The following is a 21,580-nucleotide window of genomic DNA, read 5'->3' as shown; positions in this document are numbered from 1 at the left end:
TACACATGGCCTTGGCCGTGATATTGAATTTTATCCTGAGTGTCAGCGAAACTGAAGTGATGGTGGGTATGCATTGGGAGTGGCTGTTCTTTTTTATATACTGTGCAAGATAAATCTATAACATTCTAATAAATCAGTAGCTTGCATGAATCATTTCGTAAATAACCGCTAGAAAAAATGTGCTTTTTTTAAAGATTATCCCCGAGCTGTTGTGCATTAAATGGATGGAAGAAATATACTTGTTTTTTATTTTTACCAATGATTGACAATAAATTAAACAAGGAAGACGAAGAATATAATGTTATAAATATAAGAAATTGATTAAGCTGTTAAATTATATTAAACTAAACAAATCACCAGGAGAAGATGGTATTGTATTGAAAACCTACGAAATATATAGGTACTTGAAACAATATGAGTTTATTCCAGTTGAAAGGGAGTATCTTTCAAAAATTTTCTACTCGAAAGAAATGACATAAGAATCTGGCGACATATACCATGGTTAACGCTTGTTTATACAGATAACAAAATAGTTAGTAAGAAATAAGCAGAACCTGACTGTTTAGTGGTTGTCGTTTGTTGAAGTGGTTCATAGGTGTTTCTCGTTTCTCGTTTTTTATACCGATTACACCGTTGTTTTCCTGTTTGAATGGTTTTACTCTAGTCATTGTAAGGGCCCTTTGTAGCTTGCTTTTCGGTATGAACCAAGGCTGCCGGAGGTCGTTCTTTGACCTTTAATTGTTTACTTTTTGTTTTTCTGTGTTACAGTTGACGTAGCTCGGTATTTATACATCCGTCATTGTGTTATTGTGTCATGGTAAATGTTTGTTTAAATATTTTTTTTATAGTGATTAAGATTATAACACAATGTTGACTGATGTAGCCTTATTTTAATTGTTTTTACCAATTATTTCTATTTGGTTAGTTCACACATCGATGTCAATATAATGAAATTTTAAGCCACTATCATACTAACTTTAAAACTAGGTTTTATACACCATTTTTACGTACGAAAATGCCTGTACCAAGTTTGGATTGTCACAGTTGTTCTTCATTCGTTTGATGTGTTTGAGCTGTTGATTTTGCCATTTTAATAGGGACTTTCTTCGGAGTTTTAGTTTTGTTGTGAGTTTACTTTTTTCTCTTACAAAATGTGACTTGGATGGAGAGTTGTCTAATTGGCACTCGTTCTTATAGTTATATAACTGTAAGTGTCGTGCATGTATGCAAACTAACAGAATAACGGAAGGCTCTAGCACAATTATCCATTAAGCTGTCAATTGTTATGTGATTTTAAAGGTAAATGTTGATTTACCTTGACACCGGATATCGGAGTATCCTTTTGGACAAACACAAATGAAATCACTGTTTATAACATAACAAACTCCATTGTTTAGACAAGGAGAACTGCTGCACGGTGTCACTACAAAAGCAATTGTTTTTTTTTTTACAAATTAAAGCATATGTGTCATTCAATCAAACATAAAGGTATTAAAGAAAATGTATCATATGTGTCTCCGTTTTAATACTACACCTAGAATAAAACAAAAACTTTTTTCGGATAAGTTGAATTTTGAAATCTTTAATTGTAAACTAATTTCAAGTGACAAATAATATCCATATATTTATGATAACAACGTTTCATCAAGCGTTCAGGTTGTAAATGCAATCCTTTATCACGGAATCAAGATAGCTTATGCTTAAAGCTGAATTCAACCATCATTCATGTAGTTTAAATAATGAATAATATTGAAATCAAGCGTCCAAAAATTGAATGTTTTATACACAGATTAACAGACACAGATTCTGCGAAAGGTTGGGATCTCGATAATGAAAAACTAAAGTATGCAAATGGGCGATTGCTTCAGCACAAAAAAACTAGAAAACAAAATAATACTAAATGGAAAATTTTGACAGAATCATAAAAAATGTACGACACACTTGGATGACCAAGTGAAGTTAACGTTAGAACTAAGATATTTAACATGGTATATTGAAAGAGGAAACGAATGGGATGAACCTACGACATTCGATACAATTAATATAGACCCTTTGAACTCAAAATAGATACCGCTACAGAAGACACTTTTCTAGGCACTATTCTGATGAGAATACAGGGTACCGCTTACCAAACCTCACCAAATCTCATCATCAATATACATTTTCAAATATCCCGACTTGGTCTTATAGTTCAATCGTATCAAAGTATCTATAGACAACTAAAGTGATAAGTTTCAAATAGAATCGATAAAATAAAGATGCAAAGTAAGTTGGGGTTTTACCAGATAAATGTCAATCCTGCTGATTGACGTCACGTGGTATTACCCTGAAACAGTTTAAGTAGAGTACGTTATGTATAAGAGCAAAACTTGTAATAATCCTTAATATCAAATTAAAGGATCTACAAAATGTTGATCAACTCTTCATTACTTAATGTAATCATGTGGTCTACATGATTTTAAGGAAACCTCGTAGGTGATATTCGCTTTGGTCTGTTCATGTCTGATTAACCTCAGGAAATTATCAGGATGAATCAAGATAAAAACTTCAAATCACCACCGCCTTTTTCGATTTCAAGGTCAAAATATATTTTTAGTTGGATATACGTGACTACAAAGAGATTTTTATAATTATAATCTAAACACTGGTCAAGGTTGGCTCAGTTAAGTTTTAAAATTTAGTTTTCTGTATAGTTCTTTGTAGACTTTCTATTCGTCGTGATATATTTGGTCATTATATTGTCTGGTCTTTTTTGGCAAAAGATTTGTTACGCTTTAATAAATACCTACTTCCACAGTTGTGACCAGAAAATCCTGGTGGGCATGAACAGTTGTAGAATCTTCCAACGTCAACGCACAGACCATTATTAACACAGGGAGATGAACTACATGGTGTGTCTAATAAAAAAAAAACCATTTTGTTTACCGTTTTCGCATAATTCTTTGTTAACAAAAGCGAGTATGATTCGTACATCTTAATGATACTTTTAAAGAATATTAATATACAAATTTAAAATATTCGTTTCATGTCTTTAAGCGTTTGCATTTGCCATTTGACGAAGGACTTTCCGATTTGAATTTTCCTTGGAGTTCGGTATTTTTGTTAATTTACTTTTTGCGAGCTATACAATACCCCTGAAATATAATACAAGGATTGCCAAACACCATAACACAAAATTATCAAACAAAATATAAACAAAATGTCTTTTTGCGTTTATAAAACAGAATACAATAATTCTAATTTAAATACAAGTTACAAGAATAATTGCGCATTGATAACACAAAATAGAAAATCTGAAACAAATGATAAAATTGTTCTAAACGCAAAATAGTTCTTAGGGTATCACTATTTCAAATATCTGTTAGTGGTATCGATAATTCCATGTAAATCTACAGTTGATGTACACTTTCTTTTAATATTTCAATTTTGCAATTCAAACGGGATCAAATTTGTTCGTTTGAATGTTTCAAATATATTCAACTTACTTTGTATACAGAATGTTCCATTCCAGTGTGTTGTATTGGAACAATGACATTTATCATGGTCACAATATAACGAAGTACTACATTCGTCTGATGAGTTACAATGGTCATTGTATTTCTTCTCTGAAAAACACGATAACAATGATAACGAGGGTATGACACTTTTTTTTATTTGTTGAAAGCCGTACGGTTGCCAATAATTGCTTACATCCACTTGAATTGAACTCTGGTGGATAGTTGTTTCATTGCATCGGCAATCATACAAACATCTCCTTACTTTTATATTCATGTGGAACTTACTGACTTACTTTTTCACACAACTCTCCTTTTTAAATCAAACATATAATAAGTGATTTAGATTGAAAACAAACCAACAGAACAGTTTCTATTTACTGAGCAAAAACACCTTCACCATACAGTCATAATGATGTAAAATAATTCATTTTTAATTATTATCCTTTTTACGTAGTGTTACAGGTTGTGTTTGCTGATTTATTTAGTATGTGTTACAGGAAACAAAATATGATGTAGGAGCGTTGTTAGTTTCCAACATATTGTAAATATATTTATTCAATAAAGACAGTAAGCTACGATTACCTTTAAAAAGACATAGAATAGAACTTTGTAGTTAATAAACATAAAGTTGATAACTATGTTCTATTACTCACGGCAGTAAAGAGTGAACATGCCGTGTATATTATTCAGGTTACACATTCAATCTTCGTTTTCCAATTACAATACTAAATATAGCAAACGAATGAACAAATGTGTGTTTGTTTGTACTTGTAATTAGACATTGTGAGAAAGATCATACTTACTACTATAACACTTTGGATCTTTCCAGTAGTAATCTTCTGTTGGACATTGGCAACGATGTGAGGAACAAATCAGGTTACCTTTACATTCGTTGGTCGATACACATGTTGCATTGATCGTCTTTTCTGAAAAAGTATAAACAAGCGATTAGAAAAAATATCAAATGCGTTAAAAAAAAATATGTATACTTTTTTACCCCCGTTTTTAAAATGTTAAGCTACCATTTATTCTGTTTTAAATAATTCCCATAACCTTTAACCGTTATACATTATATTAAGGCATTCAACAATTAGCTTTTTAAAACATGTTTGGCCTGGAGTATCATTAAAAAGACGTTTGATGGTAGCATGCGCATTTGATGCAAATAATTGGAAAATTAAATTTCATTTTCAATATTTGGAATTGTAGAGCACTATTTCATTACAGTATCTTTTTCGCTGTTGTTCATACATCAAAATGTTTGGTAATTTTCACTTAATATTTTGAAAAAATTTTCAAATTAGGTTTCAAAGACAATTCATCGTCTTTTTCGGTATTTCAAATTAACATTTGTGAGCGTATTACTGGATTTTCTTTATCATTGTATATTGCAAATTCATTTACGATATTTCGCGAAATTTACATTCATGATATGAGGTATAATTGCCAATGAGAAAAATGGCCACATGAAGTGCTTCAATACAACTTTGCATTATGACGATCATGGAATTAACGTGCGACAGATAATCACAAATATGTTAAACGTTTCATCTCCACATTCCTTACTTTCGAGTGTACTACTCTATTTGGTTCTTTTCAAACGACAAAGATATGCATTTACTAAATATTAAGTTCGGTTTAAGAAAAAAAAAAAGTTTATCTGCATAAAACAAAAGAAAAAACATGTATATATCCCAATGTTTAACTATTACTGCTTTGTTTTCCTTGTCATGTTAAACCGAGGTATAGCTATGCGAACTGTGCGAAACCTTCATGTGTAGTCAACGTCGTTAAACCCTCTTCTAGTAGTAGTAGCTTAGCCATAACTAATGATGAGAATAAACTCATTATGAATAACAGGACTAAATTTTGTATATACGCCAGACGCGCGTTTCGTCTACAAAAGACTCATCAGTGACGCTCGAATCCAAAAAAATTTAAAAAGGCTAAATAAAGTACGAAGTTGAAGAGCATTGAGGACCACAATTCCTAAAAGTTTTGCAAATACAGCTAAGGTAATCTATGCCTGAGGTAGTTGTTTTCGACATAAATCTGTTGTGTACATCATCTTATTCCTTATCAACAAAGTATAAATAAAATAAAAAAATGAAAACCAAAGGATAAAAGGTTGAATTAGATTTTCAAACAAATATAGTAATTCCATAACGTTTAAGTTGCTTTACAACAATATAAATCATTTCTGCATTTAAATAAATAACACGTTTATACACAAATTGTGAACCACATATTCAGTTTAGAACTCACGGTTATTGTGGACACACATCAGTTCACCATTACAGTTTGTAGTACCACTACAACAACTCTCACAAATCATGTGATGAGCACCTGATGACCGACGTCCAAATATGTTGATTTGTCCATGAAGGCAAAGCTTTGAAACAACATAACTTTTTTTAGAAACAAACTTATGATATAGAAACCATACACAACATATATATTGGTAAAATTATTATAAATTTAAAGATTAGTAAATAAATTGTTGCTTATAACTTTACAATATTTCTCAAATCGGTTTTACTTTGCTGTAGTGTTACAACTATTGTAATGCGTAGGGCAACCTGTGTTTGACGATTTCATATTTCGAAGGAGTTGACTAGATCAAGATGCGATGAAATACATATTTTTAGTGTTGTTTTTAAAACAATATCATATATCTGAAATGGAGGTTCAAAACTCAAATGTTACATTTACATGATGACAATTATAATTTTCATAAAAATGTACCATAATGACCGACATGTTATATAATCGTTGGTGTTCTGTGGTTTGCATTTTGGATTGACTATAATATTATTTGTTTTGGCATTTTTCTGTAATGCAGGTTCATGCGTGTGTGTGTATGCTGTATTTCTGTCACGTAGTGTTCTCATTTCAGCGATATTTTAAAACATTGTCACAGAGCGAGAGGTTTGGCTACCCATCAAACAAGGTTCAACCCACCCATTTCTTAAAATGTCCTGTTTCAAATCAGGAACATGCCACTTGTTATTAAATAGTTCGTTTCTATGTGTGTTGGCGTTTGTCTTGTACTTTGATGTTCCTGTTGTTCCTTTGTTTTTCTCTTGTGCATAGCCCACTTTTGACCTTGGATAAGATTAAAATGCATATCTACTTTCCTTTTTGGGATATATTTTTTTTACGAAACTCCAGAGTAAAAGTGGCACAGTTTTCTTATTAGAAGTGAAGGGTTTCCCTCGGTTTTGGTTTATAACTCTGATTTGTTTCCTCTCAATCGATTTAAGACATTTGAACACCCGTATACCTTTAATTAATCATTTCTGTATATCACATTTTGCTCTGGTCATTTGTTTGTGAGAAACAGTCTTCAACGGATTGATTTAAGATCATTGAAGATTCGCTGTAGAATATCGGATGTCTTTGTTCTTTTCATTAGATAGTTTGACAGAACAATAACTTCTAGAAAAGTCACTACAGAAGTAGTGACTTATAACGTACACGTATTTGTACACAATAATGTAGGCAGGAAGGGATGGGTCTTTAAAATATCATGGCATTTACACAGTCTCGTACAAAATTCTTACCACGATTGACCAGGACAGTATGATTTGTACTTTTCTTACTAATTGATTTATATTTAGTGTTGTCTTCTGAATTTGACCATTTTATAAAATATTTACCCCCCCCCTTTTTTTATGACCGCTCATTGGATATGTTTGGATTTTTTGTGCATGTAAAGTTATTATGACAAGATAAATTAGAATAAAGGAGTAAATAGGCTGAGACGGAAGTGAAATTAAGTGTTTGCTAGTGATTTTATTTTCCAAAATCATATACAGTAATGCATAACACATTTGAAAACATGTTTTAGTTGTTGAATACTTTGATCAAAGAAACATTCATAATTTCATAAAAAATCATACATTATAACTGTACATGGACAACAACGTGTTTCTGTTCATTACTAATTGTCCCCCAAGAATTACTTTAAAGGTTGAAATTTATCGAACATTTTATAATTGTATGTTATGTTAACCTACCGCTGAATGCTTGCATCCTAAATCATATCTTTCCTGGTTCAAATTTGTTCTGTATTTATGTAGGTAACAGACCTAAAGAAAACATTTGCATATTTAAGAATAACGTATTTGCAAAGACTAACGTTAACAGTGGTTATCGTTACTTTTTTGTTATTCTCTAAAACATGTTAGTTGTATTTCTATCCCGAATTGTATAATTCAAATGTCTGTATATTTGTAAACATCACTTTATAAAAAAAAACATTTTTTTTTTCGTATCAAAGATAGGTTAAAATATGATGTTAAATACATATATCACACTTTCAGGACATTTATATCAAAAGATGAAATCAATTGCATGATGTCTAAAACTAAATCGTTAAAAAGAGTTCTATAAGTAATATTATATATTTATAGGTCAATAATCGAAATTAGTGTTTTCATTTATTTATATATTACTTCATTGTCCAGGCATTGTGTGGTTGTGTTACATCTGTATGGATCTGCAACTCCGCTGCATGAAAGACAACTCTGAGTTGGAGCTTCAACAATAAATATCACATTATTTAAGGATGTGCATTTGCTGTCATTAATTAATTGCACACATAGAAGATACTTTAATTTTAATTTAAGGGTTTTTGCAAAAATTTTATATATAATAATCGTTTTCGATAATGTGTATATTGCAAATTGTCAAGTTTATTGATGACACATAAAAAGATGTTGAAATCGCAAAATCATTGTAAACATTTTTGAGATTTCTATCAGAAGGATGCATTTTTTAAAAGAAAAATCTATTTCGGTTTTTTTAGTACGTTAGTAAGAGTTACATATTTTGATTCAACATTCAACTTTTAACTTCTATAAAGAAACATTATTAAGTTAACATATTGAAGAATTTATTTCAATGTTCAACATTCAAATTATCAACATTTAATGATTGATTCATGCATCCAAAATTTTAAGAATTGTTTTTAACTCTCATCATTCGATGAAAGTAAATTAGCATGCTTATACATGTAGTATTAATTAGATTTTTTTTTATTTCAACAATTAACAAAGTTAACATAATTGTATTGCAAATTTGGGAGTTGTAGAGGTGCCAGTGATGTTACAAAACATCCAATTTCAAATTACGTAATCTAAGCAAATATAGTTCAGTGTACTACAATATAAAAACTTTATGGTGAGTAATAAAAAGTGCCGAAAGACTAAATGTGAATACATTAAAAAAAAAAAAAAAACACTAATATATACCAAACATTTTAAGGCATGAAGATACTCGTAGAAGAGTGTGTATTTATTACCTACAGTGAGAGTATTACACATTGTGTTTCTATTGCAAAGTAAGGTTTCATTACAACAACTCTCGCAAACAATATGACTGTGCTGACTGCTTCGTTTTCCAAATATGATCCCGGTTGCATGTCGTTTGGTGCAAAGCTGAAACAGAATATCAGCACAGTATTATCATATTGCTAGTTTAACATATCAAGATTCAACAAATTAAACAATTGATTGCACAACACAGATCGCCTGAATTGTTCATAGAAAACTGCGAAATAAAGTACTATGAATATTTTAAAGAGGGGATATACCTATGTCTGACTCTCTTCCGACATGTTTTCATGTTTTTCTATATTTAAACGTTAGAAAACTCAATTGATCTATAAATATACCGATTTCTTTATATACTTGGTCTGGACGTTTATGAGGCACATTCAGATGGCCATGATGGTATGCAAATTAGGAGAAACTTACCAAATCAACGCAACAGATTTTCGATGTTTTGACGTTCTCCGGTTATTTTTTAGTTTTTATTTCAATTTTTCAATTTTTATGGGTATCTTCTTAGTGAACGTATGAGCTTTGAACATTGGTAAACTTATTTCACTTGAAAAGCTACAACGTTGGAAACTAGAAGAAATGACAACTTTTGTCGTCTTAGATGCATGATTTTTTTTATTAGTTGTTAGTGGCTTTGAACTAGCTGTCAGATAATTGTGAGTACTCTTGGATCTGTTCATTGTGTCTTTTTGTGTCGGGATGTATAAGTACCCGGCCACGTCCACTTGTATTTTTTGTCCATCTGATGAGTTAAACCTTTTTCAACAGATTTTTATAGTTCGTTCTTATGTTGTACTGTTATACCACTGTCCCAGGTTAGGGGGAGGGTTGGGATCCCGCTCACATGTTTAACCCCGCCACATTATTTATGTATGTGCCTGTCCCAAGTCAGGAGCCTGTAATTCAGTGGTTGTCGTTTGTTTATGTGTTACATATTTGTTTTTCGAAATTTTTTTTTTACATAAATAAGGTCGTTAGTTTTCTTGTTTGACTTGTTTTACATTGTCTTATCGGGGCCTTTTATAGCTGACTATGCGGTATGGGCTTTGCTCATTTTTGAAGGCCGTACGGTGTATAGTTGTTAATGTCTGTGTTATTTTGGTCTTTTGTGGATAGTTTTCTCATTGGCAATCATACCACATCTTGTTTTTTATGAGATTTAATGTTGATCTATAACAAATGATCTTTATGCTGACTCATTGTTTACATAAGTTTTATGGCTGTTAGTATACACACTTACATCAGGGTACGTACAGCCAGTATCATATCTGGTTTGGTTTTGTTCAGTTCTGTATCTGTGTTGATAGCAAATCTAAGAAAAAAAACCCAACTAAATCATTATTCAAAATCAATGACAAGTCTGAACATAATATACAGATATTGCATACGGTAAACTTGTATCACGTTTCATTGAACCTTTAACCACACTTTTGATATAAATTCCTAGTTTCGATAAACCACGATAAGAAGAAAGTTGGCTATCATCAAAAATGGTCAAATATTTATCTACTAGTCCAACGAAAACATACCATTACAAGTATATGCTATCAAAACTATTCACGGTTATCAAATTCTGGAACCAAAACTTTCTGGAAAATATTACCCACTTGACAGCCCGAAACAATATTTGTCAGTATCACAAAAATAAAATACACGTCATGTGTCGCAATTGTTCACTACATCAATGCTTTGGGTGAAAGTTTTTTTGTTTTATATTAAAGATGTCTATATTGCAAATACATATATAAACAATAGATACAAAATATTGTATTGGGGAACAATATGTTTATGAAATATTTCATCCTTAGCAAAACACAAAAAAATCAAAATCAAAATTAAGGTATAAAGTGCGAATGAGAGAATATAAATTTAAGTACCCATATCAAAGTTGTGTAGAACTACAACTCATTGAAAAGTAATCATCAATGAACAAAAGCATCCAAATGTTCACCAAGTACCCGTAGCTTATGTATATAAAGGAGCTATTTGTGTCTAAGTTTACAGTTCAGCGTATCATGTAATTGTGTCAACATTTGAATAATTATATTCATGTCTTAAAACAAAGGGTTCATTATTTGACTGATTTCTTATCATGGACCTTTTGATATTGTACACACATCAATCAAATCGTCTTCTTGCTATTCTAGAAATTAATCAAATGATGATGCCCAAACAAGATGGGCCACCATTTTTGCCTTTAAAAATGTCCTGTGCCAAGTCAGGAATATAGCCATTGTTATATTATAGTTCGTTTCTGTGTGTTTTAACGTTGTGTTTGTTTGTTTTCTCTTATTTTTGAGTGTAAATTCACATTACTATAGACGTGTCACGGTACTTATCTGTCCCAAATTCATGTATTTTGTTTTGATGTTACATTTGTTATTCTCATAGGATTTTGTCTAATGCTTAATCCGTTTCTGTGTGTTTGTGTTTGTTACATTTTAATGTTGTGTCGTTGTTCTCCTCTTTTATTTAATGCGTTTCCCTCAGTTTTAGTTTGTTACTCCAATTTAGTTTTTTGTCCATGGATTTATGAGTTTTGAACAGCGGTATACTACTGTTGCCTTTATTTACGTACACAATGTACTTTTATCACATTTACACAGTTAAAATATCACACCTTTTTATGATTCACATCAACAGTTAAAAAGTCAAGTGTCAAAATCAATATTATATGCACATCAATATGTTACGACTTTGTTTATAATTTACAACTATACCTTACAACAACGGCAAACTCAAAAAAGATAATCAAACATCAGTGCCATAGATCATTTCAGAAGGAAGGTTGATTCGGTCTGTTGTATACCTATTGACTGGATATGAGTGAAATAGATAATAGAGGGTAATAGTTGTATCCGAGGGACAATAAACTTAATATTCCCAGAACATCCAGTCAGAAAGTGTTTTATTATATCGAAAATGACAGCAGACAATAAATGGCGGTGATAAATCAACTATCGTAATATTAAAAAGAAGAAACCAAACCATAACGTTTACTTCATAGATATGTTCAAATGCTAACAATGGCTAAGGCTACGTCTTGCACTGGCGTCAACCCTATACTAGATACAATAGGTAAAACACGACGTTATTAGTCCCACGTTATTTTCAAAATCCTCCAATTGCGTAGCTGCATTAAAAATTCCGCGAAATATAATGACGCTTGCGGTCAAATAGTTTCACCAAGGTCCAATAGTTGGAAATTTTTGACCGGTCCAATAGTTCAAAACTTGTTATTTGCAAAATAGTGAAAATATTGTGTACTTATTTTATATAGAAAATGATAACTGAGGTATAATAAATCTACTTATTGACCGGGTATGAGTCTAAAAGTAAGTGTATTGCCCGCTTATGTGCAACTACTGCCCTGGTATTCAATGAAATGTAAACATTCCATTAGCACATGTATATGGAGTATACGTCTTGCAGTTGATAATATTCTAGAACTTTCGTCTCATATCATGATTTCCTTCAGAGAGGATTTCCGCTTACAACAAAGCCATTACACTAAGAGCTCCAAAAGGTAAATTGAAATCATCTCTTCTAAAATTTTACTTTGGAAATACATGTTTGTATCAACTACATTTGATATTGAAACATACACAAATAATTAAAACATTAGTGATACATATAAATCTATTGATTAAACTCATTTTCTATTTTTTATTTGAATGGTTAAAAAAGATGGATGCAGTCTACTAATATTTAATTATTTGTTCGTTTGGGTCGTATTACGTTTCCGCATTTTTAGCAAAAATCCAGTTTCACGTTTCCGCATTCTCGTGCATTACTTTTCCGAAATAAATAGATACCACCTTTCCGCATTTTTACCTGTGTTTCACCTGTCAAAAATGGTAATAACGATATATAAGAATTAATTTGCTGACTACAGCCAAGAAAACTAAGTTGCCGCTGATTTTAAGTGCTACATGTAATGTATAATAGTAAACTTACGTTTACGTTTTTATCTGTATATATGAACTTTTAGTGCTGAACATTGACTTTTAATTGATATATGACCATGTATGATTTGTATATACAAACTTTTAGTGTTGACATTGACTTTTAATAGATACATGACCATATTAAATTTTATCATTTTAAGTTGATAGTTTCATTTTAATCATAAAGACTTATCCTGCTCCAAGTCCTACTTCCACTTCTGACCTCCCTCGGTTGCTGAGCAGGGGGCATACATTAAAAATTGATATGCGGAAACGTAAATAACCTTTAACAAAATCAATGTATAAACAATGCGGATAATAGAACTATAAAAATGCAGAAACGTATTGCCAAAATGCGGAAACGTAAAACGCCGGTTCGTTTGATCTACACTTGCGCGGTTGTGTGTGTAATGTATAGCCTACTTGTATATTAAATATTTACCTGGTCATTATCACATTTTACAAACTGTTGGCAGTCGTCTAAATTATTCATTTCACTACAAGCTAGACATAACTGACCACATTCTAAAAAAAGAGTTTAACAATTGTATTCAAATAAAGGCAACAGTAGTATACCGCTGTTCAAAACTCATAAATCCATGGACAAAAAACAAAATCGGGGTAACAAACCAAAACCGAGCGAAACGCATTAAATATAAGAGGAGAACAACGACACAACATCGAAACGCAACACACACAGAAACAGACCAATCATCAGACAAAACACCACGAGAATAACAAATGTAACATGAAAACCAAATACATGAATTTGGGATAGACAAGTACCGTGCCACGTCTTATCTCAATATCTCAAAAATAAGAGAAAACACAAACGACTCAACGTTAAAATGCAACACAAAGAGAAACGAACAATATATAACAATGACCATCTTCCTGACTTGGTACAGGACACTTTTAAATTGTTATTGATTTATCTAATAAGTTTGGACTATTTTTTTTATAATATGTATGTTTTGATCTTAATTTGTCTTTTATGATGCTAAATGCAACACATCTTTTAAAATATCCAAAGCCTTATGCAAACGTGATAGAGTCATGAGGAATTGTTAAGTGATCAGAAAAGGTTTTACTGTCAACGGCGGTTGGAAGAGCTGAGGAATAAAAACAGACACACAATAAAGACAAACCTGGTCAAGGAAAATATATATACATGTATATCATCACCAGAGGGTAAAGTACATCAAAACTGTCTATTTATTCAGTCAAATGTTTCTTTTGAAAAACTTCTATTGGAAAAGAATACTAAAATTCGGATTTTTATTTTAATGTCGAAAGTATATTTCAATGGCACTATTTGAAATTTAAATGACCTCACTCTTTGCGTAAAAAACTTATGATCAAAATCTATCATGCGCAAATGAAATAAAGTACCCCCCTTTTTACCTTCCACAAGTTTAAAAATTTCAAATGCTTACAAAATAAAAAGTAGGAGGCAAATGAACAGATAAATAAGTATATAATAAGTAAACATCTAAAAGCATAAACAAATGAACAAATTCACAAAGATTAAAATTAATGACAAAACGCTCAAAGTATGAATTAAATCTTTATGATTTGTATGTTTAATTATAAAGCAGAAATTAGATTGGTTCATATTATAAACACACGGGTTTTGAAATACATGGTCATTTTATTCAAAATCCGCTCGAAGTTTTCCTCAGGCATTAAAATCAATTCCATACAATAATGTAAACATTTAAAAAATTAGTTAAAGATTTTAAATATAAAGAAACTACAAAATAGCAATCATCATAATTACAGATTACTAATAAATATTACTTTTTTTACAGGGAGCATCGGATGTAAGCGTCTTGCCATGTATATGTCATTCTAATATTGCTATCGTTGATGAACTGTCTCATTGGCGTGTTTTTTTTTTTTTTATCTTATTCATTTTGAAGAATAATATTGTTTTGATAGGCTGTTTGAAATAACAAAGCAAAAAATTTAATAAATAATACACACACTATGAAATTTTATCAAGCCTCTTACCGATTTCATAGATTCCATAGAATAAAATGAACACAACTATACCATTAAATTCTAAAATAAAAAATATATGTATTTAGTGGAAATGTAATACACTGTTATACGCTATTGGATGATTGACAGATATATGTTCTATTTTTTTTACCATTTAGCGATTCTTCACTTAAACTAAAAACTATTTTCTTTTATTATTGTTGAATGTGTACAATTACTATCTCTCGCGCACTAACATTTACCAGAAACTAATCAATGTCAATAATCTAGTTATCTTTTAATGAAAGTACATCATCTATATATCTTTTAATGAGAGTACATCATCTATATATCTTTTAATGAGAGTACATCATCTATATATCTCTTAATGAGAGTACATCATCTATATATCAGAACGCAATGTTAAAGGATAATGCTATTTTGTTTTATTTTTCCGTCAGAAGACTCGTTATGAAGTCAGCCTCATGTAATTAAAGAAACAAGTGAAACAGAAAAGTACTAAAGTACATCCCCATATTAAGTTTGATTTTATGTTGAGTGTGAGGAAACAATTGTAAAGGATAAAGAACTTAAATTTGTTTATCATAACAAGATGAAAGGGAAGAGAGGGACAAAAGGTATAAGGGGAACAGTTATACTCATCAATCAAAAATAAACTGATAACACCATGGCTAAAAATGAAAAACAATCGTATATACTCTAACAGATTATTGAATTATTTTGTTTTAACCACACTGACTGTTTATATAAAAAAAAAATACACAGAAGATGAAATTATCAATATCCAGGTCTTTTTAATCGACATTATAGTATATGTGTTGAGCTTAGATAATTGCTGTTAAAACAGAGAGTCAGTATTCCAATGGTCACTTATTGTGAATACTTCTGGACGACTTGTTTTTGAACTTGAAATATACAGAATTCATCCAAAACCTTCTAAAAGACAAGAGAAAGAACGCACCTTGCAAATTTTTTTAATATTTTTTCAGCTATATTATGATGTCCTGTTACTGAATAACTCATATTTCAGATAGAACCTGGATCTCATATATCCCAGTGAACGTAAAATTAAGGATAGAACTGATACTAGAAGAACTTTCTCACACCTTGATCTTTTCTTAATTTTGACACGGCTTCACAATCTTTGACAAAAGAATTCACCAATTATTAAGTTTCCATTTCTCAGCAGAAACATACCTTCTGCTCCGTAATATGCTCGTGAATGTTCAAACTATACGGACTTCATACACATATATCTGCTCTTTATCCATAAACTGCACCAACAGAGTTATGAGGAGGTAATATTAAGGTGGTACCTAACACTACAGGGAGATAACTCTGTAAAATCAGCTAAACGTTAAAATAACATTGTATTTTTAAGGAAATATTAAGCTTCTCAATGATCAAAATAAGTGTTTGTCAAACTGCTATCTATCCAACCATTTTTTCCGAGGAAATGATTGGTTCAAGTTTTCTGAAATTTTTATATTTTTTTCAAAGGGTCAAAGTGTATATGTTGTCAAAATTTTATGAAAAATTAAACGATCCAAATTAATTTTAGTCAAGGTGTTGGGTACAACCCTAAGATTGACTTTGCGAAAACATTATGGACACCATCATGAATTGGTTGATCAATGCGATATGTCTATGTCTAAACTAACGACATGTTTGTGGTTAAACATCTATGTCGTATGTCTGCTAAGCACCGAATGTGACATATTCCCTAATATGAATATGACTGTTTTACCAGTGTGAATTTGCACTACTATATCGACTTGTCGCAGTAGTCAACCATCTGTGCTGAGTTTTTTTTTTGCGTTTGTTTGTGCTGAATATGTGTCACACAGAGATGTTATTTTAACGATATTGTTTAACATTGTCTTATAAGCGAGACCTTTGGCTACTCATAAAACCAGGTTTAACTCACCGTTTTTTCTTCTTAAAATGACGTTTGGTTTTGTATTAATTTTTCAATTGTTCTTTTGTTTCCATCGGGTTTAGTTTGTAACCCGGATTTGTTTTATCTCAATCGATGTATGACTTTTCAACAGAGGTATACTACTGTTGCCTCTATCTGATACATACCATGTAAGCAGTTAGTAGCTTCTACGAAGCTCTGAAGTCCGGGATCAAAAAACTATTTTGATACATGGAGATCGGATACAAATTTCATGGAGCCCTTGATAGACTCAGTTAAAAGGGCGAAATGTACCAGAGAGACATTCAAACTCAGAGATCAAAAATAAACTGACAACGTTAACGCCAGAGATAAAAAAGAAAAACAAACAGACAAATAAAATAACACATGTCACAACATAGAAAACTTCAGACTAAGCCACACGAATCCAACCAATAACTGGAGGTAATTTACTAATAATATAATAGTTTTTCAATTACAATTCGATTAAAAAAAAACAGATCTATCAACACAGAATCAGTACCAACAAGAACAGGGCAAAATCAACAGCATTTAACATTCTCTTGTATGCAGTGGAAACAGTAATTAACACAAAACTTACGACATCTAGTTTTCTTGAACATGATTCCACTTCACTACGAAGTTCAATAAATTGATTACACATTTCTTATCTAAAAGTCTTCAAAATTTTATCTTTTAATTATTAGTTATCATGACAATTTATGGTGACATTTACAGTACATTTAAGGACAAAGATAAGTTTATTTATATTGACTTGAACACGGAATAGCAATATTCTTTTATCGTTTCATTAATTTAAGGATTTCTTTTTTAGCTTGTTTCCTTAGATATAACATCTGAACTTCATATCTGCTGCTTGGAATTATTTTGGTACATTGTAACTTAAATGCTTAAACTAAAGTTTGTATTCCAGCTGATCATAGGTCTGTTACTAATAATTTACATTTGTCATATATAATGGGCTCGCGCTATATAATTTCAATGTTTTTATTCATGTCAAAGACAATTACGCGCATAAACGTATGGCAAAAATTAATTTATCTTGTTTTATAAAATGTAAATCAATGCAGTGAAAACGACCCATAGTTAAAATTAAATATAGAAAACTAACCTTCATATCATCAAGTTTTCTGTTAAATTTACACTGCACGTTGAGTGTTTGATTTATAGTTCGTTTCTCTGTGTGTTACATTCTAATGCTGTGTCGTTGTTCTCCTCTTATAATTAATGCGTTTCCCTCAGTTTTATTTTGTAACCCGGATTTGTTTTTTTCTATTGATTAATGAGTTTTGAACAGCGGTATTGTTGCCTTTTATTGCCATTATCAGACAGAATTGCATGGTTAGCGGGTTACACAACAAATTTAAGATAAAAAAACAAAGAAAAGAAAACAGAATGAGTAGAACAATTAAGGTTTGACAAATCAAATACTTTTATCAACAGTAAATTATATATATACATGTATGTACAGTTGTGAAGAATTTGAGTGATATACATATCTTTTAATGATTTTGGTGTTACGTATAAATAGAGAATGTCAAATCGCTTTTTAAGCCTCACATCCACTTCAACCCGAGACATTAAGACAATCCCAAGAGTTCTGATTAATGAATTATATTGATTTACGGTTGATACGGTGTGTGAATTTGCAAGAGCAATATCATATAAACTTAATACTATACATAAGGTTGATGTTTTCTAGTGACGTTATACAAATAAGGAGTTTGGTAAAGCCTCTGCAACAGTGACTGATACCGATGATATGACGTCATTTAGATTAAAGGTATGACAAAACGTTTGTAACCGTGACTGATATCGGCATCGATAGCATCATGGATAGAAGATACAACTAAGTATAAACAGAACTCTTAATATAAAAAATACAATGACCAACTATGGTATTGTCGATATAACGGAATTGTAAGGGAATGTCATACAAGTGCGTGTAAGACCAGTCTGCACCTATCATTTCTTATACCTATACCAAACCTATTGCAACTAAAATTTTCAATTACAAACACGTTTTGCAGGATCTCGATATTAACGACTTCAAGTCTAAACTTCCTAATTGCACTTGTGCTAGTTCCCAATTCACATATAATCCTGTTGGCCACGTTATTACCGGTGACCTCAACATTGTTAATAACACTTCACGAAATGTGTTATCGAAAGGTCCGAAATATCGTGAGCCTTAATTCATCAATTGGAAATACAAATTTAAAATTTTGATGGATTCAGTGAGGGTTATGCCAGGCAATGAGTTAAGCGCGATAAGGAAGACGTAGACACTCTTTCCGAATGGATGAAGGCAGTGAGGTCGTTGATACAAATCAGAATTAAGAAACTCAATGGGTCTATCAATGCCCATGCTACGCCAATCTTTAAAGACCCAAATGTTGCAAAACACCTATCCTACCTCCATGACAAATATGTTGTTGTCCCCGCAGATAAACCCCCAAACAATATCGCTTTTGTGTGTAAAACTCATTACATTAACTGCTTGATAAACGAATTAGGTATTGATAATTCACTTGGAAACTCAACATATACCCTCACGACACTTACCAAAGAGGAAATCCTGGATTATCATAGGTCTGTTCTATGTTCCTCTGGAATTTCAACCAAAGATGAAGAACTGGATCTTCCATCGCTGTATAGTATACCTCAACTACATTATACACCTGCATACGGGGTATATATTTCCCAATTGATACGATATTCCTGTGCTTGCATTTCCTATCATGATTTTCTTGATAGAGGGTTGCTGCTTACAAGGAAGCTATTAAACCAAGAGTTCCAAATGGTGAAGTTGAAATCATCCCTTCGTAAATTTTACGGACGCCATCACGAGTTGTTTGACCGTTCTAGAATAACCGTTTCACAAATGATATCGGATATGTTCCTTACGTCGTAACTACAATCCCCTTAACTTTTATGAATGTGACGTACCGAATTAGACTGTTTACCGCATTTGTTATCACATAAGCAACACAACGGGTGCCACATGTGAAGCAGGATCTGCTTACCCTTCCGGAGCACCTGAGATCACCCCTAGTTTTTGGTGGGGTTCGTGCTGTTTATTCTTTAGTCTAGGCATAGATTACCTTAGCTGGATTTGGCAAAACATTTAGGAATTTTGGTCCTCAAACTTCGTGCTTTATTGGGCGTTTTTAACTTTTTTGAATTCGAGCATCACTGATGAGTCTTTTGTAGTCTATGATGATTTTATTTTCTATGTTGTGTCATGTGTACTATTGTTTGTCTGTTTGTGTTTTTCATTTTTAGCCATGGCGTTGTCAGTTTGTTTTAGATTTATGAGTTTGACTGTCCTTTTGGTATCTTTCGTCTCTCTTTTTTAGCTGACTGTTAAACCAGGTTTAGTCCAACAATATCTACATAAAAAATACCTGTACCAAGTCAGGAATATGACAGTTGTCATTCATTCGTTTGATGTGTTTGAGGTTTGGATTTTGCCATTTGATTAGGAACTTTCCATTTAGAATTTTCCTCGGAGTACGTTTTGTTATTTTACTTTTACCTCATCAGTTTTTACCGATATTTTGTTAGTATTTTACAAAATTAATTTTCTTCTACTACAATATTTCTTTCTCGGATGTAATACATTAACACTGAAAGATGCAACAACTCGATTTAGAAGAATCTGTAAAATCATTAGACGCCAATTACAAAACATTGAAGCGTCAGATCGATCAAATAATCACAAAAAGCAGACAGTCGTTAACTGAAAGCAAGAAACATGTCATACTGTAGTAACAATTTATCCTCCAAATATAGAAATAAAGTAAAACAAAAGACATTATTAATTTTAACAAAATGATTAATCTCAATTAGGGGCTAATTTTTACATGACTGTGCAAAGTTTCTATTTTTTATCCAAACAAATTAAAGCTATAGTTGTAGTAAATATTTTCCGTAGCAGTAAAACAACAATTCATATTGGATCAAAGTTTGATAAACCTCGCTTTTATCCAAGTTCTAATCAGTATCTAACAGATAGTTTATTGTTGCTCTGAAAATTGATTTTTATATTGTATATGTATATATTGTGAAGATATTACATATTTTGGTTAATATAATTTGTATTTTGGTACTGGCATAACTTTTTGTTCAGTGAACTTCCATATATGTCTTCTTTTCCATTTATATATCCTGTAAGAAGAAAGGACAATGTTACCACACAACCTTAAATTCCTACATGTAAATGTAAAATTATAGCTTGCTGTTCGGTATGATCTAAAGCTCCGACTTGATGAACGTACTTTAACATTCAATGGTTTCTTTTAAACTAATTGTGACTTGGGGGAAAAGTTGTCTTATCGTCTTATATCTAAGATTAAGTAAGAAACATAAAAAAGAACAGAATGTAAGAAAAAAAAACGGGGAAAATCACAAAATTTTTTTTTAAATAAGGCAGATATTAAGACGGTAAAAAGAATCGAAACAAACTTTGGTAAAAACTAACGCAAAGATAAAATAAAAAAAAAAACCATCGAAATGGAAAATACTTTTTAAACTTTAAGTGGCACTCTATGAATTTTCAACTTTGACATGCGGATCTTTTCCATGATCCATGATATATATCTCCTGTTATCAAGAGAAAAAAAAAGACTAAAAGTTAAAACTGTAAGCCACAAATTGTGTTTTCCTGTAACGGCATTGTCCCAATATTTTCATAAAATTGATTTTCGAGTGAACGTCCCTCGGAGAAATAAATGGAAACTATTTAATAATCAAAGCCAATTTATATATTCAGTATGTTTATATTTAAACCGTTGTTTTAAGCCTCCGAAATATTTCCTTTGGAAAAACTGACGAAGAACCAAGATA

General features: G+C 31.4%; 1 protein-coding gene across 1 annotated transcript in view; it reads right to left on the bottom strand.

Annotated features, from left to right (window-relative positions):
- LOC143080239 (uncharacterized) overlaps window positions 1-17,374 on the bottom strand; it is a 30,295-nt gene extending 12,921 nt beyond the window's left edge. The window contains exons 1-12 of the mRNA XM_076255969.1: window positions 17,313-17,374; window positions 14,803-14,853; window positions 13,232-13,314; window positions 10,083-10,154; window positions 8,803-8,938; window positions 7,955-8,037; window positions 7,517-7,588; window positions 5,763-5,889; window positions 4,301-4,423; window positions 3,486-3,605; window positions 2,790-2,897; window positions 1,316-1,423 (exon numbers count right to left, since the gene is read on the bottom strand). Coding sequence (XP_076112084.1) covers window positions 1,316-1,423; window positions 2,790-2,897; window positions 3,486-3,605; window positions 4,301-4,423; window positions 5,763-5,889; window positions 7,517-7,588; window positions 7,955-8,037; window positions 8,803-8,938; window positions 10,083-10,154; window positions 13,232-13,314; window positions 14,803-14,853; window positions 17,313-17,334 — 1,105 coding nt within the window. The 5' untranslated portion in view covers window positions 17,335-17,374. The remainder of the gene's footprint in view (window positions 1-1,315; window positions 1,424-2,789; window positions 2,898-3,485; window positions 3,606-4,300; window positions 4,424-5,762; window positions 5,890-7,516; window positions 7,589-7,954; window positions 8,038-8,802; window positions 8,939-10,082; window positions 10,155-13,231; window positions 13,315-14,802; window positions 14,854-17,312) is intronic.
- Window positions 17,375-21,580: the final 4,206 nt, after the last annotated feature.

This window comes from Mytilus galloprovincialis, chromosome 6 (genome assembly GCF_965363235.1).
Source record: "Mytilus galloprovincialis chromosome 6, xbMytGall1.hap1.1, whole genome shotgun sequence".
In the NCBI taxonomy this organism is placed as follows: Eukaryota; Metazoa; Mollusca; class Bivalvia; order Mytilida; family Mytilidae; genus Mytilus; species Mytilus galloprovincialis.
The sequence above is the reverse complement of the archived record's forward strand: the minus strand, read 5'-3'. Positions and strand labels throughout refer to the sequence as shown.